The 26,492-nt window shown below is 33.2% G+C and overlaps 1 protein-coding gene across 1 annotated transcript in view; it reads right to left on the reverse strand.

Moving 5' to 3' along the window:
• Positions 1-20,801: 20,801 nt before the first annotated feature.
• The window catches only part of Gabrg1 (gamma-aminobutyric acid type A receptor subunit gamma1), a 62,809-nt gene continuing 57,118 nt past the window's right edge, over positions 20,802-26,492 (reverse strand). Inside the window, exon 9 of the mRNA XM_010631633.2 lies at positions 20,802-21,367. Coding sequence (XP_010629935.1) covers positions 21,098-21,367 — 270 coding nt within the window. The 3' untranslated portion in view covers positions 20,802-21,097. The remainder of the gene's footprint in view (positions 21,368-26,492) is intronic.

Consider the following 26,492-nt stretch of genomic DNA (forward strand, 5'->3'; position numbering starts at 1 on the left):
AAAATATCTCTCAAATTTTTCATCTGAGCTCTCACAAAGAGAATCATTGATCCAATCATTTTTTCCCCATTGGCTGAAATCTTATTCAGATATTTTTAAATGCCAGCACTTTCAGATTACACCTGTTCTCATCATCATCAGATACCACCTGCTTGCTTGTGTCATTGTTGTTTGGGGAAAGACTCAGTTCACAAAGTCAATGATGTGATTTCTTAACTCACAGTTAAGAGTGGATACTTGGTGGGTACCTCACTAGCATGCATGCATTATCTAGATTTAGAAATGAAATGAGAGATGTAGCCAGAGTATATGATGTGAGCCTCAAAAGATACTTGTCTGCCAAGGAAACCATTAAAAAATCAAAATGTTTAAAGTTCAGGAAAGTTCATGGAAATTAATCAGGCTTGTTTAAAAAAATTAAAGAAGGTCAGTTATCCTAAAGATAAGTGGATAAAGATGAAGGTTGAAGAATCAGGAGAAGCCAAAATATATGTTTATGTTGGATGTATATGTTTTCAGTATTTTAAGGGTTTTGAAATGTGCTATGCAAGAGATATTTAACTAAAACACAATCTTACATTTCCTGCATCTACTGCTAAATAATTCTTTTATTTTTCCAAATTCAGGATCTTGAAGTTAAGAATTAGATGCCCAAGATTATTTTTTTACACAAAAATATCATCCTAAATTGTATGACCTACAACACAATAGACGGCTTTGCATGAAAAAATCATTTCTGGTTCCCAATCAGCTATATTGACAGAAATCATAATTGACTTATTTAATGCAGATGGTGTTGAGAATTTCTGCGCACTTTATTCTTCTAAATAATAGAAAAACATAAACCAAAATATTCTTTCCCAGTCTCCTTTGAAGTAGAAAGGCACCTGCAATCAGCCATATATCATCAGTGCCAACTGCATATTCTTCAGATAAAGAAGGGAATCAAATGGTCTATTATTAAAGTAAGGAGAAAAAAAATCATATGTATGGAATTTAGAAAATAATAAAGTAGCCTGATTGCTAATCTTTTAGTTCAAAAACCTGACAAAACCCTTACTTATTATGGAGGCTGTAACATTGTACAATCCATATGTGTTGCTGTACAAAACATAGGAGACCTTGGAAATCTTACTGCTGCACTTTTATCTACCACAGTCTGAGGCTGAAAACACACTTCTCACAAGTTTTCACAGCCAGTGTTTGCTCATGGAGAGAACACTAGTGGGAGACCTATTTGTGTGGGACTGACTCTTTCCATCTTTTATGTTCTTGTTGTTGTTACCATGGATCAATCTCAGGACTTTGCACTCGCAAGTACAGCAGCGGAACCACTGAGCTAAATCCCAGCAGGGACCACCTCACTGATTATGCATAAAGCAGGCTGTGAGAAGTTCAGGCTGTAAAGAGTTAACCCCACAACTGGCTTGCTTTGGGAAGCCAGTCCAGCTGAAACCCATGTGCTCAGGTCAGAGTGACTCTTACCCAAATTCCATTCCCACTGTTAAAACCTTCTAAACTAGAAGGACAAGGTTACTGTTTCACTGCAACACTATTTTGTTTATCCTGTTTCTAATTTGAGAATGCTTTGTCTTTTCCTTTATAAGCCTTACCTGCCATAGTATCCATAGCAACCACAGGACTGCACGTCCACACACATAGTGACCCTTTATCCCGATTTGATTACCAATAAAAATCAGTGGCTTGGACGGACAGAGAACTTCACTGGTTGCTCAGCACTTGTTGTCCTGGCTTCCCACTTCTTTCTTTAATCCTGTCTTTGAGTCTTTCTTCATCCCTACATCATACACTGGCAGGAAACTGGAATATACTGTACGGGTCTCCAATACTGTTTATTTATTTATTCAGTCATTCCTTTCATTTTGAACGTGAATCCTAGTGTTTAATTTAGTTTTAAAAATTTTAGTACATGTTTGTAGTACATAATACTTACATTCAGCTTGGAGATTTGATACGTCTCTCATGCATCACATTTTGATCAATTTTACCATTCCTGCCCCACCCAGCCACCCACCCTCCCCTCCCAGATATTCTTCCCAGCTATACAGCATTATCTCCATTTTGTAGCATGGCTCTTTGGTTTGCTTAATTTATATTTTGAGTTTTTCATATTAGAAATAGAATTTGAGACTTTTTTAACCTTGTGTAAGTGTTGTAGTTCACTTAGCATCATGACTTCATGATGCATCCATTTTCCTTTAGATGACTCCATTTTTTTCATTATTTTGTTGATGGACACAGGCTGTTTCATGATTTAGCTATTGTGAGTTGTATTGTTATAAACATTGACATGCATACGTTGCTGTAGTATGTCAGCTTTAGCTCTTTCAGGAAGATATCTAGGGGCAGAATAGCTAGGTCAATGGAGTTTTTATTTTTATTTTTTGAGAAATCTCTATGTTGATTTCCAAAGTGATTGTACAAATTTATATTCTCACCAACTAAATATGAGGGTTCCTTTTTCTCAATAACCTCGCTAGCATTGATAGTTCTTTGAGTCTTTTGTAATAGCCATTCTTAGGGGTGTAAAGTAGAATCTCAGTGTTTTCATTTGCATTTCTCTTATGGCCAATGTTGATGAACATTTTTCAAGCATTTATTGACCATTTTTACTTAGTCTCTGTGAGGTGTCTATTAATTTCAATTGTGCATTTTTTCATTCAGTCTTTCTTATTTTTGGTAGACTATCTCTCTTAGCATATATTATTGAAAATTTTGTGAAAACTCAGTTGGCTGAAGGTACTTGGAATTTCTGTAGACTCTATCTTATTCCATTGGTCAATATATTTGTTTTTATGCCAGTACCATTGCTGTTTTTATTATCATATCTTTGTAGTAAAACTTGAAATCTGGGATTTTAATGGTTCCTTCCTTGATTTACTGCCAAGAATTTTGTTGGCTCTTTTGATTTTCTTCTCTTTCCGTATAAATTTTAGAATTCTTTTTCTAGTTCTATAAAAAAAGAAGCGAAGTGTTTTTGGGGATTGTGTTAAATGAACATATCAGTTAATATTACCATTTTGACTGTATCTATTCTACCTATTCAAGAACAGGGGATATCTTCCCATTTTCAAATATTCTCCTCAATCTCTTTTCAGAGCAATAGGTTTGTTTGTTTGTTTTTTCCCCTCCTCATTGAGTTTATTGTTACTTTTTAGGTATACTAGTTACATTCATCATTGGGATCTAAATGCATGGGAAAGATATTGATTTTGTGTGTTGACTTTACTTCCATTTTTCACTTTGCTGAATTAATGTATTACTTCTAAAAGTCTTGTGGTGGATTTTTGAGGAGCTCTATATAAAGGATCATGTCATCTGCAATAAGGATATTTTCACTTCTTCCTTTCCTAGTCAAATTATTTTCATATCTTTCTCTTGCCAAATTTCTATGTCTGACGTGCTAATTCAGCAAGAGTGGTGAGAGTAAATACTCTTGTGTTTTTACTGATTTCACTGAGAATATGTTTAGTTTTCCCCATTTTGTATAATTTTGGCAGCAGATTTGTCAGAAATAGCATTTATCATTTTAAGTGGAAGTCCTCCCATTCCATTTGTTTTTTTTAACAATTCACCCTTTTGTTAGTGAACCACAAAGACTGATAAACTACTACTTACAGGCTTGGATGTACTGTGTGGGACAAGGAAAAAGAAAGTGCTAATGGGCGGGGTGGAGTGTATCAGAAAGAAGAAGAAATAAATAAAACGACAAATGAAAGAAATAGAGGGAATCAGATTTTGTTGACATTATGCTTATAATGAACAGTGGACTGGTGGTTAAGGAGTCTTCAGAATATTTGTGGAAGTGGAGCAGGAGAGGGAACAAAGAGTGGGGTTCGTGTGTTTGGAGAGCAAGGGAAGGTGTGAGAAACCTCGAATCTGTTAATGCGCTAATAGCTTGTGTTTGAATCCTCTAAACAATTGTATTGAGGGCTACTCTGACCTCCCTTGGTCCCTAGTCAGGGCCTTGCCCATGTTTTTAGCTTTCCCTTGGCCTGCGGGCACGGCCTCAGTCACTGATGAAGAGTATTCATTTTCTCTGCTTCCCCAGTCTGTGAATAGCTTCTTCAAGGGGTCCTCCACCCCACCCCAATCCCAGGATGGAAAGGTTAGGGGCCATTACTGACTTCGTCCCTTGGGCCACTAGATTCTCTCCTGACCTGGAGTGGAAGAGGTGCCTTGACCGGGGATTGCTCAGCTTCCTTTGTTTCACTCCCTTGATACTGTACTCTTTTGGTTTGGTTTCTTCTCCACATTGCCCTCCCATATCTGGTTTTCTTTGTTTCGGATTTCTAAACACTTGCCTGTCCCAGTGCCTGACTTCCCAGAGTCCTTAGGTACTGCTGTATCCGGTCACCTTGGCAGAATTCCCTGATTGTTGTCCTTGAATTTTTGAAAGTGCAGTTGCTATCTCAGCTTCTACATGACCACAGAATGCACTTGTTCCTAGAGGGTGCTCCCAAACCATGCTGACTGGGGCTGGTCCAAAACAGGTGTTATGGGGTCAACCACATAAATTACACTGTCTCAGGCACTTCCAAGAACAAAAATCCATCTGTGGTTTCCAGAACGAGGTTCTTCAGCCCCTGGTCTCTGAGGAGGCTGGGCATCAGGATATGGGATGATATAGGACATCCTCACTAGGTATATTACTCAGGGTCATTTTTATAAGGCCAATTACTATTGTAACTGTTGAATTAACTCAAGAACTGTTCATTGGCCTGGCCAAATATTTTTGGAGCTGAGCTGGAGTCCTAGAATCTTCCTGCTCAGTTCTCCCTTCTCCATTGGTTTGAGGATATCCTTGTCTTCTCTGGTTCTGTTTCTTTTGCCTTCTCTGGCACCACCCCCAATAAGTTTCTTGCACTTGTGCTCCCAGATTAAGTTTGTCTTCCTGTAGAAACCAACTTTCACATAACACATATTTTTTCTGCTCCTGACCTCTTTGCACATATTATGTGAAGGAGGGAATTTCTGTGGAGAGTGGAGTTCCAGTACTTGTCTCAAAGAAGTTACATTAGTAAAATGGGTAAAATATTCCTGTAGTTTAAAAAAAAATAACAAATAAAATATCCACCTTCTACTCAGATGAGGTTTTTTTTCTTACTTTCAATGACATCAACTGTTTTTGGGATATCTTAAAAGTTCTTAATTTTCAAAGTTGTTCTCCAAACGCCAAGTGTTTGTACAGTAATTCCTAAAAAATAATAGATAAGGTCCTGTGTGTAGAAGTTTCTGAAGCAACTTCTGATTGTTTTGCAGGTATTGGAAGGACCATCAATTCAGATTTTCAAAATGAGATTCAACCTCCTTGGACTGTGCCTTGACACTGGTGAAGGGGAGTTAGAATGATGTATTTGATGTGACTGAACATTATAGTCGTAATGTGTTCTATTTGACTCTATCCAAATTCTTTTTTCTGGTCTCTATGAAAAATGTTAGGTGTGACATATGTCAGATAATTACTTTTAATAGAAATATAAATGGTGTTTCTAGAATTTCAAAAATGGATAAACACATCTTTTAAAATTTGAAAGTAAGCATACCCTTAGATATGGATAAATGTCCACTGAAATTCAGCACTGAACATTTGCTGAAACTATTTCTTATTTAGAATAATTAAGTATTGGAAGTAATCACTAGAAAAGGTGATATGGGCAAGAAGACCAAACATGACTTGAACTTTTTTGTTTGTTTGTGTATGGTGGTTCATGATTATTACCAAAGAAATCTTATTTAGATTTCATCAATTTGATTTGTAATTAAAACAGTAGTGAATTTTTACATGTTCTTTGTGATTATCAGAGGCATATTATTTGCATTTCATAGCTTAGTAAAAAAATTTAGTTTCTTGGCTTGTCACTTTTGTCACTTTTTAAAGCATTAGTTCATTTATAGTTGTTCTCATCATTCAGGAGAGTATTTTATTTGCAATTTCTAACTTTCTTAATGTAGTTTCAAAATGATAATATCTTTTTTAGTTGTGGTATCTTGGTAACTTGGAAAAAATACTACTCTAAAACAATATCACTTATAAAAATAACCCATTAAGTTTATATTATCATTGTATATTGAACCATCACTATTTCTAATGTTTTTGTGAATGTTTGTTAATTTGCTTTTAGGAGAACTAACCACATATCCTCTGTTATTCTCCTTTCAAAAAAGGGAATAAAATCTATACATATACATTCTTACACATGTGTATGCATACATATAAACACTGTATTTAATTTAAAGAGAATATCAACTGGAGGATTTTACAATATAGAATAAAGAATATAAGTATAGATTTTTCCATCAGGCTAATCCAAGTTTAAATTCTACCTTGCCATTTATCAGCAACATGATCTAACACCTATTTCTAGTATTAGAAGCTTTAGTATCTAATTTTAAAATATCAAACTACTTCACAGGAGGCTTCCGGAATTAGAAGAAATAATATATTAAGCATGACACTGTTTCAGTACATGTTGACACAAATTTTTCTTCCCTGACATGACTCCATTTTCTACCTTTACCTTTGTCATCAGCTAGGACTTGCTCAAACAATAGATTTAGAACACCCGTAGAAGAGTTTCATAAACTCTTCAAATTGGCTGCAAAAAAATAGGCTATATAAAACTTTCTTGTGGGAATTAAAATTAAAAGAGATCAAGTAAAGTTAAATATGTAGTCTGTAGTTAATTTTTTATGAATTCAAAAATTATGCTTATTAAATTCTAAAATGTTCTTTTATTATGCTATTTAAATTACAATTCTTTAACTGTGGTAAAATTGCCTAAAATTAATAAATTATTTTAACTATTTCTTTTTAAATATTAAAATATATGTATATATGAGTGCATTCATTACTATAATATTTTTCTTACTCCTTGAGCTAAAATATTTTTCAAATTGACCCAGGTGTAAAACATAATAAATATTCAGCCTTTGAAACTCTGTCACCATGAAAAAGCCCTGTAAAGATACATTTGTGAAGGACTGCTGATGACAAAACTCTTGGATTGGTATTTCAGAAGATTACTATAATATGTAGTTCTGATACTCTCTATGTATTTGCTGAATTTTATTTGCTAGAATTTTGTGTAAAATGTATTATTTCTACGTATTAATGCTGCAGGGCTAAAACTTTCTTAGTTGTGCTTTTTCCATATTTTGAAAGAAACTTTCCATAAGAATTAAATTGAGTAGTGTAACATTTTTATTTCCATTCTCTTCTTTGAAATGGTGAAACAATTCGCTGTTAAATTCTCCAGCTCCAGGGCCTTTCCCCGCTGATACACATTACTGTTGTTGTCTTAGCTAATACTGTCACGTCAATCTTGGATATTCCACACCACTTATGACTAATACTGTATAACTGTAAAAGCACTATCAAATGCCTTCAGTCTTTATTTGAAGTTTTAGTTTCCTTATTTTTTTTTTTACAATTGTGGTAATGCCTGTTATCTTATATTTTCATTTGCTTTACTAATAGCACTTTGTGCTTATATTGCTTGTCTGAAAATAGAAATTAAAGCACCAAAACATTTTTCACCTTTCTTAGCCCCTGAACACTATACTTCTGATACCAGGTGTGTGGGGGTTCTTCCCCCACACCAACCAATTCTCCAGCAAATATCAGCTGGGCGTTCTCTGCTTCATTTCTGATGCTGTCTACCTAGAGCGCCAGTCATCCCAGGTGCTTCTCCCTCCCACTTCAGATGCCAGTTAAGAGCAGGAGGTTTGTTTCTGTGCTTTAACTGATGCATTTTATCTGGGGATTCTACTATTCTCTTCTTCAGTTTCATTAAATTGATACAGTAGCTTAAAGAACTTAAAGGGAAATGCTTTATACTTTTCAGTTTATTAATAAAGACTCTAATAAAGGTTACAGATTCACAACCAAATAAAGAGGAACACGGGCTTACCTTAGACATGTGCAGAACGCTTACATTGGCCCAAAGATAGACAGAATCATTTAACACAAAGTCCATTTTAAAATGTGTGGAATATCTCATAAAATTTATGTACTATTCCACTGAGTGTGAAATGAAAAATTGGAACACAGGTATACTGTTGTACCCTCAGAAAGATGATTCCACTGTCTGGATGAACAGCAGACATGGCTAGGGGTGACTCAGTGCCTGCGTGCAGTATTTTCCTGGAAGCAAATTTGCTCGCATGTTGATTCAGGCTATCAAGTAGGAACTTAGCTGGCCTAATAGCAAAATAAATCAGGAGAACCTCTCCATGTGACTTCTTTGTGTAAAGTAATTTGGGCTTCCTCATAGCACGCGATTAGGTTTCAGGACCAAGTACCACAAGAGAATCTTGTAAAAGTTGTGCTATGTTTTACAGTCTAATTTTGGAATGCTCATATTTCCATCAAAGTCACAAGCCTATCCAGATTATGAAGAAGTAAAATACATCTGATTTGTTAATGGGAGGAAGGTCAGTGTCTCATTGTAGAAACATTTAGATTGGAAAATATTGCTACAAGTATTTCTGGAAAACACTTATCTACTGTACCTCTAGTTCAGTAAATAATGAGCTCTGAAAGTATGATAGAATTCATGGATGGATCTTCCAAAGAGCCAACAGCATCTTTACTTCACTGAATATAGCATTTTAGATCAAATGCTATTTTAATTTTCATCTTGATAGTTTAAGAAATTAGGTCATGGTTGAAAACTACGCCATTTAAAAGCCATTAGGAAACATAAATATTCTAGAATTGTAAAAAAAAAAGCATTTTAGCTTCATATTAGCTTTTCCTATGATGAATTACAAAGTGAATCAGCTTTACACTGGGAAGCCAGCATGGCTCAATAAACTAATCAATGAACTAAGGCTTGAGCATATGGTAAATATCCTGTCCTCTCCCCAAGATATTTTAAGCTTCATCAAAATCATCCAAACCAGATGCACATTCAATTTTTTTAATGCAAGAATAAAACCTATATCAGAAATGATTTTGTCAAACCTTCTGGAAGTTTCTACAACATATTTACATGCATTCTTGAATGTATGCTTTCCTAAATGTTTAACTAATTAATCAAAATATCCTGGGACTGGTACAAGTTTAATTGGTTCTTAATGATCAGATATTCAGAGATAATTATGATTTCTACTCTGTATAATTTCAGTTATTTCTCTTTCTCCCTACAACACAATGCCTATAATTCTATTAAGTATGATGACTATTCCTGTATCCAGTCTGCAAAGAAAGACTATATACAATATTATATTAAATAATCTATATATAGTAGTTAAAACACACAAAATGCGTCTATCATCCTAACATTTTAAAATGTACATATTAGTAATACTAACATAATCATATTGTTACCTTTAGATCTTCTACATTTTCAAAACTGAAACTATATACACTGAACTCTGCCCCTTTTTTCTGCTCTCCCAAGTCCCTATTTCCTGTTTTAAGGAGTTTGAATCAAGCTTCTCCTACGAGTTAGCTAGATCCATCACATGAAGTCATGCACTTGTCCTTTTGCAACTGGCTTATTTTACTTCGTGAAATGTCCTCAGAATTTAGCCATGTTGTAGAATTTACTAGGATTTCTTTCTATGTTAAGGCCGAATAGTTTCTTGTAGGTATCCCCCACATGTTGTGTCCCTTGATGGACACCTGAGTTGCCTCCATTCGTATATTGTGAATAATTCTGCAATGAACATGGATGAGAGAATATCTCTCTGAGTTTCTCTTTTCAGTTCTTTTAGGTATACATGGAACTGATGGATCATTGCAGAAGTAATTTGCATTAAAGTAATTTAAAACATTAAGACTGTACCCTCTATTTGGTGATATCCATGATTTTCTTCACCTTTCGTGTCTGCAATATTAAACTGAGCATTTGACCTGTGACTTTGATTTTTCAGTTATATTAAATTCAACAATACTATCAAAAGCTTCTTTTATTCATTGAGTTTATTGGTACATTTTATGTACACATTATGCTCACATTTCATTGGGAACTTGTATCTGCGCATGATATATCTTGATTCCTGTTTTTTCCCATTCTCATCCCTGCCTTCCACCCCTTTACCCCTCCCTATTTGCAAAAACACTGTTTCCGTTTTTCCTTCTTTTCTCATTTTTTTTATTTCCCTTTTTTCCTTTCTTCCTATTTCACATTTTCTATTATACATTTGGTCCTCATTTGCACTTTCAATTTCTCACACCAGAAAAACAATTTGGTATTTACATGTGTTAGATTTATTTTACTTAAGAGTATGGTTTCAAGATCCATGAATTTAGCTATAAAATCTCTAGTTTATTGTTCTGTATGGCTGAGAGTACCCAATTTTACAAAAACAAAAGCAGAAACAGAAACAAAATCCTATGTCTTTATCCAGTATTTGTTATTGGTTGATTTCATGATAGCAGCCATTCTTTCCAGGGTGACGTGAAATCTATGTACATAAAACCAGCTACTATATAAGTAATCTATTAAAATAGTAGCTACATTTTTATTTCAAATTAGTTTCTTCCACTAAAGCTTCTTTCTATGTGCAGACAAAAAACTACAGTGAGGGGTTGCGTACAGAGTAGGAGAAGGTAGTCGGGGTGGTGGGAGTAGGCGACGAATCACTTATAAATGACGCCAAGCAGGACCCAAAGTCCAAGTTCCAGAAGGGTGAACAAGTACTGTACTCTCATGGGCCTCTTCTTTATGAAGCAAAGTGTGTAACGGTTGCCATAAAGGACAAAAGAGTAACATACTTTATACATTACATGAGTTGGAATAAAAATTGGGTCGAATGGGTTCCAGAAAGAGGACTCAAATATGTGGACACCAATCTGTAGGAACAGCTGAACTTCAAAAAGCCAATCAGGAGCAATATGCAGAGGGAAAGATGAGAGGGGCTGCTACAGGAAAGAAGACATCTAGTCCACGACAGAAAAATGGTGAAGTGAAAATAAAGAAGAACAAATCAAACCCTCTCGTAATGGAGATGGTGGCAGCACCAGTGAGACACCCCAGCCCACTCAGAAGTGGGCCCCGGTAGATCATGCTGTTGAAAAAGAAGGGACATTTATGAACACAGTTGAAATTAAAGATACCTGAAAAGCTAAAACTGTGGCTTGTTGATGACTGAGACTTAATTACCAGACAGAAACAGGTCTTTTACCTTCCTGCCAAGAAGAATGTGGATTCTATTCTGGAGGACTATGCAAATATAAGAAATCTCGAGGAAACACAGATAATCAGGAGTATGCTGTAATGAGGCTGTAGCAGGGATAAAGGAAAGCTTCAGTGTGATGCTGGGCACTCAGCTCCTCTACAAATTTGAGAGCACAGTATGCTGAGATCCTTGCTCATCATCCTGATGTAACCATGTCCCAGGTGTACAGAGCCCCAAGTCTACTGAGATTATTTGTATGAATTAGAGCAATGTTGGCCCATGCATCTCTGGATGAGAGGAGCCTTGTTTTATCACTGAATTATCTTTGTGATTTCCTTACGTATCAGGCGAAGAATTCAGCAAGTTTCTTTAGTGCCAATGATTATGAAGTGGCCGCGCCTGAGTCCCATCGGAAAGCAGTGTGAGGCACTCTCACCTGTGTTTGAGTCTCTGTCAACACGTTTTTGTTCCTAGTCCTTCTCTTGTATAAATGTGTACCTTGAAGAAGATGTTAGTGTATAACAGAGTTGAGGTTTGTTTTGATTTTAAACAGAGAAAATAAAAGGGGTTACAGGATTCCTATTTCCTTTTCACTTCAGAGCTGCTGCCAGTGTGTTCAATGATGGACAGCAAAGAGACATGGTATAGAGTGTTTCATTGCCTAGCTGACAAAGCTGGTTTTAAATGCTGGTGGTTCTGTTCCTCTGACACTTTGCACTTTTATAATATGTATTAATGCTATGGGACAAAGTGCTCTGATTCCTAGTGCCAAAGATCCAATTCAGTGTATATATCTAACACACTGATCCATTTGTGCTTTTTTTTTTTTTTAATGGTGCTGAAAGAGCCTTTTCTTTGCAAGTCATCCCTGTTGTTCCTTAGGAGTTTTATCTTTGCTCAAATTGTTGAAGAATGGTGATTTCACGGTTTTTGTCTTTGCGTCTAACACATGTTTTAACATGATAGATGCAATGCATTGGGTAGCTACCATTTTCTGGAAAAGTCAATCTTTTAGGAATTGCTTTTCAGATCTTCAATAAAGTTTTTCTTTAAATTTCAAAAGAATAAATTACAGTGGAGCACTAATATCATACTCCTTTAAATCTACACAATCACAAACAACTTGTATGTTTTTCCCAGTGCTACCTGATGCACCATTGACCAAAGGAGTTCAGAACATGTGTAGCAATCATGGGTAGTGTACACTGACAATGATTTAAGAAAAATAGTGTGCTTATGTAGTGAGAATTCTTTCTAGTGAAAATATAATCTTAAAGGAGTATTTTTGTGTAAAATAATGACCATTCCCAAATAGCCATTAAAGGATAGAGGATTAATGGATAATGATATTACTTAATAATATCAAAACAGAGAAGAAGGAATATTAAAGTAAACACTGTCACGGACTTTTTATACTCTACAATACTCTCTTGTTTTCCATCAAATGATTCCTTATGTTCTAATAAATTTATATTTCAGTTTAACTTCTTATTATCCAAGCCTGGAATAGGGCTATCATTATGCCTTTAGTGTTTATAATTTTCCTCTATTGTTTGTGTTTTCACTTGATTCTTCTTTATTTAAAGCCAGACACTATTTCATAGTCATTATTTCTACCCTATCAAGCAAAAGTACTGAGGAGATTCAAGCTCTTGTCTTGGCTTGGTCTTTCACTAGGGAGACTGTGAAAGAGAGAGACAGACAGACAGAGACAGAGAGAATTTAAATTAATTTGTTAAATTGAATTTTGTTAACAAATACCAATTTATAAAATACAGTAAATTAGCTGTTACCCTTAGAGAAAACATGTCTAGACATTTATTGCAATAATGTGCTAAACATTTTGCTTGCCAGTGTCAGAAAAAATGGCACTAGAGAAAGAGAGTTCAAGCTATTTTGATGCACAGGACAAGCTAGCCAATCTGGTCTGGCCCAGCCTTGGCTGAGCCCACAGAAACATGAGGCAGAGATAGAGCTGTCAGGAGTTGCCTTTAGCACTTGCTTTTAAGCACGAAGTAAATTAATAGGTGACCACAAAGTGCACTTATTTGAATCAATTTTGAATCCCAATAGTGTCCTCAAATACTATCTGTGTGTTTCCATTTTCCTTTCCAAATCTCTCCCTTGTTTGGCTTTCTACTCTTTGTCCCAGAAAAAATAGCCTCTATGGATTTGAGCACTAAGTCCTTGCACTCTGGCCTGCAACTGGGGTGCACCTAGAGAGCAAACAGCAGACAGAAGAAGGGGAACAATGCATTGGGATATCTGTTCCATAGGTTCTCTCCTTCAGGGTTGCCACAGCACCTTCAATAATATGCTTTTCAACTGATGAAGAATGTATTTCCTCTCTGGGGTTCCTATGCCAACAGTAGTTTCTTGGGTATTTCTGAGAACACTTCCTTTCCTTTGGTATTGTAACCCCATCTCCTTTTTCTGAAAGTAGTTTCAAGATTCTGAAAAATCCTTGGAGATTTTTCTTACTCAACTTTTGTAGTGTTCACTTACTAAACATGCCTTATACAATTTAAATATTCAGTATTACTCTTCTGGAACTATGACTGAAAAACACTTCAAAAACATCTCAAGGCAAGAGTGAATCTTCTAATGTTCCTCATTCATCCTATAGGAGACAAAGTCAGGGAAGAAAAGAAGAGTTATGTATGTGACATAACTGATTTTGAATTCCTTTCTAATATGCCCTATACCTTAGGTTTACATTATAAAGCCAAGATTAATATGTGGAAGGCTTGAACTTGATAAACGCAGTGCTGTGTAGTCCATCAAGCTCTCTAGCTAAAAGTTTTCTTCATCTATAGAGTGTTTAATATTAGTCTTTTATATTATGCAACTCTTGTTAATAATCATCTGAAATTATTCATATTAAAATACATGCATATTAAAATCATATACTAATGCTAGTTTTTAGTAATGTTAAGATGACTCTTCAAATTTCATATGTTTTCTTCTGATAATAAATATTTTTTTAAAGATGAGGTAGAAAGAAACACTGAAACTTTATCAGAATAATTTTTAACATATTTAAACTCCAAGCCTTAGTGTGAGTATAAGTTTTGGTAGTGATTTGAATCACTATCCAGATATTTGAGTTATGGTACAGTGCATTGGAAATAAATATATCTACTCTATATCCTGAAAGAAAATTTGTTACTTTACGCAATGTGCAATGTTTAACAAACTGTTCTTTGTGGATATTTGAAATGCAAATTTTAATAATTGAAATGCACCTACTGAAATACAGAGGGAAAGCACATGAGTAAGGTACAAGGAGAATTAAATATTTATTCCAATGAAATTATTCATAAAGAGCTGCTTGGCCTTAGTGCTATGAAAAACGTTGCTAAATGTGAGACTTTTTATTGACAGAAATTTTAATGGGGAAATATACTCAAGGAGAGGAATCATTATTATTACTATAATCTTTGTCTTTAACTTCTTTTATAAGGAATCTTTTGTCAGTTTAGATAATAGAGAATCCTATGTTAATCTCTGGATTAACCTATTTTATCTACTTCAAATAACTTTAAATAATTATAAAGCATGTATTTTTATTAATGAAATATTTATAATAACTTGTTACAGATTTTTAAGAAGAGGACACAGCTTTGATCAATGTGTCTTTGAAAGACATTCAGTGTGTTATGTACAGTGAAAGGCAATTAACTGAATTACTTGATACAAAACTCTCTTTAATACTTTTCTTTTAAATTTAAAAATTTAAAAAAAGAAAATTCATATTTAAATGCCACCAATGTTAATTAACACATTGAAGTCACTTTGAGGCAGGAAGTGAGAAACGTTTTTCACATAAAGTATTGGAGAGTAAATATTGAAGCTTTGTGTGCCATTTGATTTTGTTGTCCCTGCTGTAGTTTGGGAGCCACAGACCTGAAGTAAATGATATGGCTGTGACCCCATCACCATTGGTGTAGCTATAGTTTGTCGATGCCTTTTCAAAAACACATAATACTCTATATTTTGGTTGGATGTAAAGAATCATCTTTAAAAGTCTTTTTTAAAAAAAGCATATATTTAAAGTTTTCCATTGGGGAAAAAAACACTTTGGGCAGAAAATGTAAAGGATAATACAGATGATGTTATTACTGAATGACACAATGCACTGTTTCTGCACTCGAAACAAACTGGAGTTTTTGTCTTTCAGGTCTCGAATTCTTAGTTTTGAAAAGAGCATGTTCTGGTATTGGAATATGGGCAATCATTTTTGCCTTCAGAATAGTTGTATGTAAGGTCCGGGGATTTAGCTCAGTGGTTCGGTGGCCTGCCTTGCAAGTGCATGGACCCGAGTTCGATCCCCCGGTACCACAAAAAAAAAAAAAAAAAAAAAAAAAAAAAAAAGAATAGTTGTATGTAATTGGAAAATAAGGGTATTCACAGGTGGAGATATAAAAATTCAATTTTAGCCTGCAGAATACATGAAATGTTCTGAATAAAAATCCTAACCAATATGTATTGTTCTCAATTCAACTAAGAAAGAGTTTCTGGAAATTCAAATTAGTATTAAATAACAAATTATTAGAATTACCCAGATGTTCACAGTCTTAGCAGCAAAAATAACATATAAACATCATTTTCACTTGATCACTAATAATTCAATTCTTTTTCAAAAATCTCTACCAAGAAGAAATCTTTAAATACATTTCATAATTTGAATAATGGGAAATACTGGTCAGAAATTAACTTTAATGCTAAAGTCATGATCTCATATTACAACATAGAGGGAGATACCTACTTGAAAATTATCAAAAAGGACACATTTTAAGAGAATTTAACATGAAACTTTATTCCACAACAAGTTACAAGCTTTATTTTATATGTAGGATCATGAATGTACAGAACACTTTGAAAAATTAAAATATCTTTGCCACACACAAATGCTTCTTAAAAAGATAAAGCAGAAACTAAGCAAACACATTTTCATTACAAGCCATAAAGCTTTACTAAATAAAATGACTAGACACAGTTGATACAAATAATGACTATTCTAGTGATTTATTCAGACCTCAAATTTTTCTAGTTAAGTAAATCATGTCCAAAAAGTTTGTTCACAACCCATTTCTGCTTAATGATATTTCAGTTATCACAGTCATAGAAATTCACAAAATCAAAGGGTCCAGGTACATTTCATTGATCAGCAATAAAAATTTATTTATTAAGACAGAATTTCAGAAATTAAAAATTGAAAATCTTATCAACTTCCTGTATTCTTTTGGTCCCACAAAATCTCTTTATTTTCACAGTTCTCTTTTTTCCCTCCCTTTTGATATATATGTATTTTCTAAGATAGAAAGTTAAAAGAGACTATTTGAAGAAAAAGCCCTTTTGATAAGTAGCAGATTTTATGAAAATAATAAACCAGACAAACCACGTTTAATATATACTTTGAGATATTGTTGTTTTTTATCATTCCAAGTACATAGGTCATTATTAAAAGGTGAGCATTTGATTTGAATACAACAGCAAGCAAGACTATAATACATCCAGAATTTCTTTCTAAGGTTTGAATGTTTATTCACACAAAGGCAAGTATTGTTCAATACAAAGCTCCGGGTGCACACCTTGTATCTTGGTCAATACCATTTGCTAATCAAATTTTAATATCTGCCAATTCATTTTCTTGTTCCAGTTTATCTCCCCTTCCACTGAAAACTTCTTTCATTTCCATTCCTACTCACTTCCTGCATCGCCAAAGTTGCTTTAAGCTTCTTACACTCAATATTGCACACTAATAAGATGAAACTTTTAAAGGTTTAATGACTTCTTTCTGTACTTAACTATCTCTATTTACTCTTCCTGATTTTATAAAGTCATCTGGCCACCTGAAGTCTGTATTTTCATCTCTCTATTGTAAGTCTAGGTCTTTCTTTCCGGATTCTGTTTTGATGATCTTGATATGAATCATTATGTCCAATTAAAATGGAATTTTCATTTTTGTCCATACATCTGCTTCTTTATTCAAGTTTCTTTCTCCAACAAAAAATTGTTATCTCTATTTCTGTCATCTACAGGCATCTTGAATCCTCAAAGTCACATTGTTAAGCACACATCCTCCTGAGAATCTCCCCAGATTGTTCTTAAATTGTACAACTAATCGTCTTCTCTATCTGTTCCTTAGGAGTTCATCTTTCCACTTCCTATTCTATCTGGAACACTTTGTGCCCAGAGAATGTTCTTCATTTTAGTTGAACTATCTTATTTGTAAACTGCAAACATAGGCTGAGAGAACCTTAAATTTTCTGGAGCAAGTGTCAATAGTGTTTGAAACTCCAATTGGAATGTGCTTAATAAATATTTGGTAATTTCTTGTGTGACTTTACAGAGGCATGTCAAAGGCCACTCTCTAGCCTTAAAAAAGAAAAGATGGTCAACATAATACTATGTCTAGCCTTCATATAACATAACAGTGAAGAAATGGATAAATTTGTTGTTATTATGTCACTTTAACCCTAGTGATAAGACTAATAAAGTAATCATGAACGTGGTTCCTTGCTACAGCAAATTTTCCAAGAGTGGGCAGAGCATTGATATAGATAGTTGATAGTTTTATGTATGCATTTCTTCATTTATTATGTGATTATTCAAATACTGATTGTTAGTTTCAACTTTACTCATACCAATCATTCCATCTAGGCTCTGTTCTTAGGTAATGAGTATAGAATTATTTAATCACAATCTACTGAAATGAACTAGAATTTCATATATACAGTTATGAGTAAGAGTCCTACCTGATATTCTTTCTGATGCTGAATCATTGGAAAGAATGCAGCTCTCCATTTTATCCTTGTTCTTAAGAAAAAAAATACAGTCTGTGTATGATTAGTTTCTGTAGGTATCAGAGTGTGGGAACACAATAACGGTAAAAAACCCTGATGACTACTTTCATATCTACCAAAAGTGTGCTTAAAGTAAAGTTTTATCAGGAATTGCAACTTAATAAAATCTAACTCAAAATGAAATATATTCAATGGACTTTATAATTCTTAACCTAACATCAAATCTTTATATTTAATTGGCTTTCCTGGGGGAATTTTTCTCTTCCTTTACTGAATGCTCAGATAATTTGAGTACTTTTTATTTTTAAAACTATTTCACACTTTAGGAATTGATGTCAAGTGATTACAATTTTGTTTGTGTAATTCCAGAGTATAAAAACGATTACTCTTATTAACACTGTAAATCAAAACAAAGTTATGTCAGTCACATTCTCCATCTCAGTACCTTTATGTCCTCATCACATAATCCATGAATGGATCTATGTGATTTAACATTATTTCCAATCCCTCTGTTTCTCTTACCCTTTTCATTATTTATATTTATTTTTTGATCTATGTTAGAGGTTTGTTTGTTTGTTTGTTTTTGCATCCAGCAAAAGTTCCAGTAAAACCAATAAAATAAGACATCACTTCCCTGGCAAAAGAGGAAGATAAAAAAAAATTTAAAAAAATAAAAAAACTTTGCCAACATGGAAAAACTAATACTTGAAAAAATAACAAGAATTAGAATACATCTCATATGAGAATAAGCCCTTTGATTTCTTGATTTTAAAAATGTGAATGCATCTCTACTTTTTAATGTTTATTTTTAGATACAATAAGATTTGTATGCATCTCTTTCTGATCCATAAATTTAGATAAAGCTGCCCAAAATACCCCTGGCTTTGAAAACTAAGTGATTGTTTTGATGTTATACACAAGAAATAAATACATATAAAAGTATCTTCTATATTTTTATCAATTGCATTTTCACATATAAATATTGTCAACATTTAAAATCAAGTTAATAAGACACCAATGAGAAAAATCAAGGCTATTTATAACAAGCATATTAAAGTGCTTTAAAATGTAATCATGCTCAAATAAAGTTGAAAGAGCTCCCAAATCTATACTCCATAATAATGAACAGACTACAGTTTAAAACATGGAACTGGCCATAAAATAATTTAGTGAAGTAGTTTGTTTATGAATCTTTTACTTTTTATTTACTTCCAAATGAGTGTTAATCTTTAAAATATCCACCAATACTCATCACTATAAACAAGAATGCACAAGTATTGTGAAAATTAATATATATATGTCCAAACTTTAATTTGATTCACCATTCCAAAAAAATAGAGCAGTTTTCATGAGTACTAGTCCTTAATGTTCAATATCTACTATTTTTTGCCTGAAGTTTTTTTTATTTTAATCTAAATATATTTCAAAGGAATACACCTTGAAATATATTTAGATTAAACTAATAAAGAATTATATATTCCAAAAACATAAGCACAACTCAGGCATTTACTGCCCATGTGGAGGAATTATCACACTATAAACTAGAGCATCAAGCACATAGGTGATAGCATCCTTTTCAAATACTAAATTAGTCCTGGAACATAATTCTCTTCATCTGAATAATCATTCTTGGCAGTGGAAATAATTTTTAAAGTTCATGTCCAACCTGACCCTGGTGACTCTCCAGAAAAATAAATGATGGAGGATGAGTTCGGAGTGTTATAAAGGACTGATACATGCAAAAATATTTACAGGGCCATATGACTGAAACCTAATTTTAACTCTCCTCTTCACCAGAAACATGCGGCAGCTATTCACCCACCAGCTTTGCCCACAGAGACTCCATTTGGACTTCTCTGCTGTCTGGTGGCTCCTCCATTCATGTTCCTTAAAGATGTCTGTAACGAAAGTCACCTTAATATGATTCTGTGGCTTCCCTAGAGAAGATAATCTAATAATGATTTATAATATTGTAGAATGAGCTCTGAACTCAAGAGGTAGAAGAGACAAATGTATGACATAGGCATAAACTGTTTGCAAGTAAGTCTGATCTAATAAATGCATATGTAAGGCTATATTCTCAACGTGACTTGCAACCCAACTTGCCAAATCTTTCTCCACCACCAAGAGTAAATACTAGTACTCTCCCCTAATGATTGTATTAACCTAGAGACTGTCGCGCCTCTGCAGCGCATGAAAAATATTATCATTTGCTTTTGTATTTAATTTTAGTGTTGATACATTTAAACATCTATACTTCATAAACACAAAAAGGAAGAAAATGAAATTGAGAAACATAATTTTTGAATCATTTTTCAAGTTGTATTTCAAAACCTGCTGAAGTAGTTTCTATTTAAGTTTGCAGATTCTCAAACTAAATGCTGCTGGACTTTTGTTTCATATTGCATAAGGAAACAGACTGTATAAAATGACAAATATTAGTCATTTCATAAGGTATGTGCTTTTACCAACTAGCTTCCTTCCATTATGCCACAATGTATTCATAAATCATGACATCACTTTTTAACCCCATAAATTTATACAATTATAAATTATCAATTCATAGTAAAAATAAAAATAAATTATTTTCTTCTCAGGAGTAAAACATCATGGAAAAAATGCAAGAAGTTGATGGCTTTCTTTTTTTAACAAGATTTATAGTAAACAGGGCAGACAAATAAAAATCAAGAAACAAATCAAAGTAAAATCTTTATGTACCAATAAACTCAATGAGGAAAATAATAAAAAAATTCAAAATAGATAAATCTTAGGCATCAGCCTCCCATTACACAGATAAGTATATTTAAATAAAACTTGCTAAATTATTTCATCTTCAAGTTATATATCACAGAATTTGTAAGTTTCAAATTATAATAGAATGTAAGTAACATAAAGAAAATAAAACATATAATAGTATTTATATTGGATTTAACAAGTCATAAGTTTCATGTAAATTTAGGTAAATGAATCTCAAAGCTGATATTTTATTTACCTAAAGAAACCTAAAAATAGTCACAATGCTGTTTGTATTTGAAACACTGCTTTCTTTGAACTTTAAGTTTTAACTTCTTGTTACTGAAGTACAACTGCTTAAATTGGATTAGCTTGGAATTATAATTTTGGTCTAGTCATGAAATTTATAAGTAAAGGTAGCCAACCCAATAAACCAGATTGAACAGGGCAAAAGCAGTTGGGAAAAATATTCGAGAATAGGAGTCAATTTTGGCAATGCGTATGTGTATCCTTCCTTCCCTCCAGGATCCTGCTCTGCAGTCTTCAAAGCAGCAGAAGAAGCTGGCACAATCTTTGCCCTCCAAGCACTGATAGCCATAGTCATCCTCTCCTTGCGGCAGAGCAATGCTGTTCATTGGAATCAGAGTGGAGCTAGCATGGACACCAGGGGACACCTGAGTGAAATAACAAGTGAGTTTCTTAAGCAAAGAGCAAAATAAAGGAAGATTACTATTTCGCCATCAATGCAAGCTCATACTTAGCAACACAAAACTTTCCTTATATCCCAAAGACCGTGTAGAAAACATTCCAGAAAATAAAACATATTTTATATCTTTAGAAACTCAGTGCACTAAAATATTGTCAACTATGAATCTCTTTCTAAAAGAAGAAAAACATATGTTTCTATGATATTTCACACTAGAATATTTACAGCACTATGAATAAAATTATTTGCTATTATAAGTTTTTATTTTAGTGATCATGAGAATAAATAACAATGAAGACAATGATAATACAAAACTTTTAAGAAACTTTGAATAACAGCAAAAATATGAGTTTGTAATAGAAAATAAGTGCAAATTAACATATATGTTGGAGAGTTCAGGAGTTAAAAAAACAGTTTGGGGAAGAACTGATGTTCAAAATTCTACTCATTCTACCAAAGTAGCTATCCTCATAGCTGCAATTATATTAGCACCTAATTTTGCAGGACAGCGGTGAAGGGTAAATCTCACAACTTAAGGGGAGATGATCAGTTTTCTTTCTTGCCTGGTAATATTACTGTTATTATTAGAGTTATTTGAGACACATATCAAATTGCTAATGTGTTGAGGTCCTGAATAATATTTAAACGATAAAAATAATCTTTGAAAGTATTAAGTGTAAGACAAGGTCAATAGAACAAAGAACATTAGTAAAATTAGCTTCAGTATGAGAAAAAAGAACTTGAAGGCAAACACTTTACAGTCAGAGAAACGTAGTCTGAATCTAGCCTTGAATAGTGTAGTTCTCGAAACTTGAGCCGAAAATTTGACTGCTCTTTTGCAACTAAGATTCTGTTGCACCGCTGTCACAGTACCAAGAAGACTGATGTATTTGATGAAGAAATGAGATGATGCACAATGAAACAACAAGAAAAATATTTGAAACAAATTATTCTGTTGCCAGTAGATACTACTTCTTGTTGCTGTTACTATTATTTGTATTGCTGATGTGTGACAAGAATAAAACACAACTAATAATAACAACAAAGACTTGAGCTTCATTCAAAAAGCTACTAAAAAAAATCCTTGAATAAAACTGCAAGTAAAATATTCATGAAGTCTGCACTTATAGTGATTTATCATCCTTCATCATTTCTGCATATTTCCAGGGTCATCTAAATTATGAATCTTACAATTATTAAAATCAATGCTTTGATTAGTTTAACATTTGATATAATGCAAAGGCTATAGAAATTTTCACTTGACCACAAATCTTTTTAATGTAAACATTTATCAAGCTTGTATGTTCTAAATTTCAAAAAAATAAATGTAAAAATCGCTACAATTAAATAGTTCATGGAAATGGTTTTAAAAATCCAGGTCAGTAAGCATCAAAAATTCAGGAGGTGCAAAATCAAGCAAATAATAATGTAGTAAGATTTTTAAATAGTAAAAGCATCATGCAAGTCATAATAATCATATCTGAATCAAAATGCCTAGGTTGAAGATAAGGATCAATGCCCTAAAAACAAATGAATTCATTACTGCATCTGCCTAAATATATTATAAGTTTATTATCAGAAGTTAAGGATAAATCTTTTGAAGATTATACTGTGTGGATATTTGATTAGACTCCAAACTTTTAGGGGAGCACTAAAATTATGTAAAAAAAATGACCAATTGGTATTCATTTCTTTGTCACTTAATACTTAAATAAAGTTTCATATGCTAGTCAGAAAGAAAAGTAGTTAATGTAGAAGTTTGTTAGGTGACAATTTTATTTTTGTTTTTGTTTTTGCTACCAGGAATTAAACTCAGGTCCTTGTGCTTGCAAGGCAGGCAGCGGAACCATTGAATTAAATCCCCAGCCAAGTTGACAATTTTAAAGTAATTTAGTGGAAAGCACATTTCATATATCACTCAGCACTATCATAAATAAAATACCTTGTGTTTATCAGAAGAAATTGTTATGTATGAGAAGGATTAAACATTACAGAGCACAGAAATAGAGAAATACTCAAGTATAAAATTTTTAAAATGGGCTAATGTGTGGTGCTCAAAATCTTGATGATTCTATTGCAATGACACTTTGACAGTTTTCCAGTTTCTTTCTGGCCCTCTTCTCCACTTCAAGAAAAAAAATCATAAATTCAAAGAAACTGCACTTCAATGAATGATGAAAATGAACAGAAATAGACGGTATACACACTGAGACAAATACCCACTCATACACAATATCACTAAAACAAAATATTGGCAACATGCAGACTTCTGACCTGGAAACCCCTGAATGATTAACAGGAAGAATAAATAAATACTGAGCTGCATTTGTCTGAATTGCAACCCCTCCACAGTGGCTGCCCTCCAAAACTGCAAATATTGGAAAAATAAAAACAAGTCAGCTAAAGTAATATAAAAAACCAACATAACTGAACATCCTAAATGAGTATCCTATAATCATAATTAAAGTGATCAAATATTATAAAATACAGGAGATGAGTTCTCAGTTTGCATATTACAATTTGTGATGAACTTCTGAATGTCAAAGATGGAAATAGCCCAGTAAATAAAGTTTATCCAAAGAAAACACATGTCAGAAATCTGAGGAAATAAAAACAAAAAAGAAAGAAATCTGAGGAAATGAAACGTGAGAACTGGAAACTATTTTTTCCTCTCAAAAATGTCAGAGATATTCAGTCAAAGGCTAAAATAGGAATGGGAATAATAAGTCAATTGTCATGGAAGATGTGGTATTAGTTAAACGATAATTTCTGTATTAACAGCTGCACTCTTTGAATTAGATAACAATACTGTCCAGAGAAGTAGGATGCTGATGACTGGGCTTTTTTATTGTTGTTGCTACTGCTTGTCTGTGTTTTTTCTTATTGTTAGAACTCCAAAACTTCTGAAGAAACAATAGTAAGATCATAATAACACCTCAAGGAAGATGAAGACTTCTTCCTGAGATTGGTTTTGGAAAGCCCTGGAGTGATGTCATCATTCTAAAATTTATCATTTAGAGAGCATGTGTGTAAGTTTGGAAACCATGAGTAGTTATGTTCCCCACACACATGAAAGTAACATCTAACCAGTGGAACTTTGACACATGTCCTGCTATTGGAGAATAATAGAAAACAACATTTGAGAGACAACAATATAAGTGAAAAACATAATGATGAGCAGCTAGATTTACTGACTCTAATAATTTAGAAAGCAAGAGAACATTAATTCTGGTAACTAGTAGACTCAGAAATGTATGAGGAGTTAATGCATCATTGGAAGGAAAACAAAGGGAGAATAGTTAGAAAATAACACTTGTCAGAAATTGGAAAGGCTATTATAATTGGAAAAAGCTCAAAAAGATTTACAATAAAATCTTGAATCGTGTAGAGAGGAAAAATATATCAATGAAAAAGATGTGGATGAGAAAATCTAGAATGTAGGCTTAAAATAAGAAGTATTAAACTCTTAAACAGTAGTTTTAGGAAAGATCATAGAAATATGGGAAAAAAATCTATCAAATTCCTAGAAATAAAAGACAGCAATATTAAGTAATAATAAATTATTGCTCTATTTGTTGAAAACATCCTCCATGATCCAGTATTTTACAATTATTTAGCCAACCTTTTGTTGGATTTTATGTTTCACTAATTTGATCAAATATAACTTTGGGGAAATTTTTTTTATAATTTGTGAAATGGTAGACTGATAGTTTTTCATTTAGTATGTACTCTGAAAGACAGATGAATGTTTATTCATGAAGATAATGCATTGAGTGGAAAGAATGGAAACAATATCACTTCTTTGTAGAGAAGAGGCTGTGGGTTGGGGAGTTGGGGAAAAAAAACACAAACCCTTCCATAAAATCTCCAACCTAATATCTAGTATTTTGCCATCACAATATGTTTCTTTTTTAACTATTTCAATAGTTGCAAGATTTATTGCCCTAGTTTTTACCATTTAAATATATACAATATTATTTTAATTAAGCATCAACACTATTTTTACAAATATTCCATCCTGCTTAAAACTGTATGTAACTTATCAGTACCCAGAAGACAAAATTTTAACTCTTAGCATGACACTGGAGATTTTGCACAAATGGGCCATAAAAAGTAGTTGACTTTTTTTATGTTTAACATGGATCATTTTCTTCTTGAGGTTCCTGTATTCTAAAAGAGCACTGTCCAAGGTTACTTTCTGCTCAGAGAGAAAAGAACTCTATCTGTATTTTTCCATACACTGGCCTGTTGTCACATGAGGCCAGTGAGCCCTTGAAATATGTCTAGTGCTACTAAGATTTAAATTTTAGATTTAGTTTAACTTTTATTAATTTAAATTAAATAGCCATATGCCACTAGTGGCTACTGTATAAACATCACAGGTTAGGAGATGTATCAGTCTTTTTATTCTCATTTGTAAGCTCATCTTATTCTTCTCAAATTGTAATTTATCCTTCAAAGAACTATTTCAACTATGCTACGTGTTTTCAACAATTTTCTCTGCTGAACTTCCTTTGGGAGAATTAGTTTACATGATTTTTGAACAAATTATTTACACTTCAAAGGAAACCTCCCATTCCACTGTGACACATAGCCATAAGCCTCTTTTCAATACTGTGTGCCTGTTACATCAGTGCTTAACAGACTGTTTATGTGGTGTATCAAGAAGGTCTAGGATGCTGGGCATTAGTCATAAAGCCTCAGCTTTTTGGCACCTGTCTATTCCAATAAAAACAGTTCTTCTGAAAGGATATCTTGTGTCCTCATAAAATATATCTCATGCATCTTCTTTACATTCATTTTAAAAAAATATTCAGCTTCTTAAAAAAGTATTAGAAACCACCCATCTCATTGTCAATTCTCTTACCTCTTTATTTACTTTTAATTTTTATATTAAACTGTCACTTTTATTCTATTTTATTGTCTTACATTTGCATTTGTAATCTACTCTTAAGATAGACCTGAAGAGCCCTGAATGTGGAAAACACATTTCATTTATTTTTGTCTCCAAAGTTCCTTGCCTATGATTAGTGGAACATATTCTGTCATTTTATATTTGCATCAAACTGAGAGATTAAAAATAAGAAACTCCT

Source organism: Fukomys damarensis, unplaced genomic scaffold (genome assembly GCF_012274545.1).
Source record: "Fukomys damarensis isolate Sample0158 unplaced genomic scaffold, DMR_v1.0_HiC HiC_scaffold_35, whole genome shotgun sequence".
NCBI lineage: Eukaryota > Metazoa > Chordata > Mammalia > Rodentia > Bathyergidae > Fukomys > Fukomys damarensis.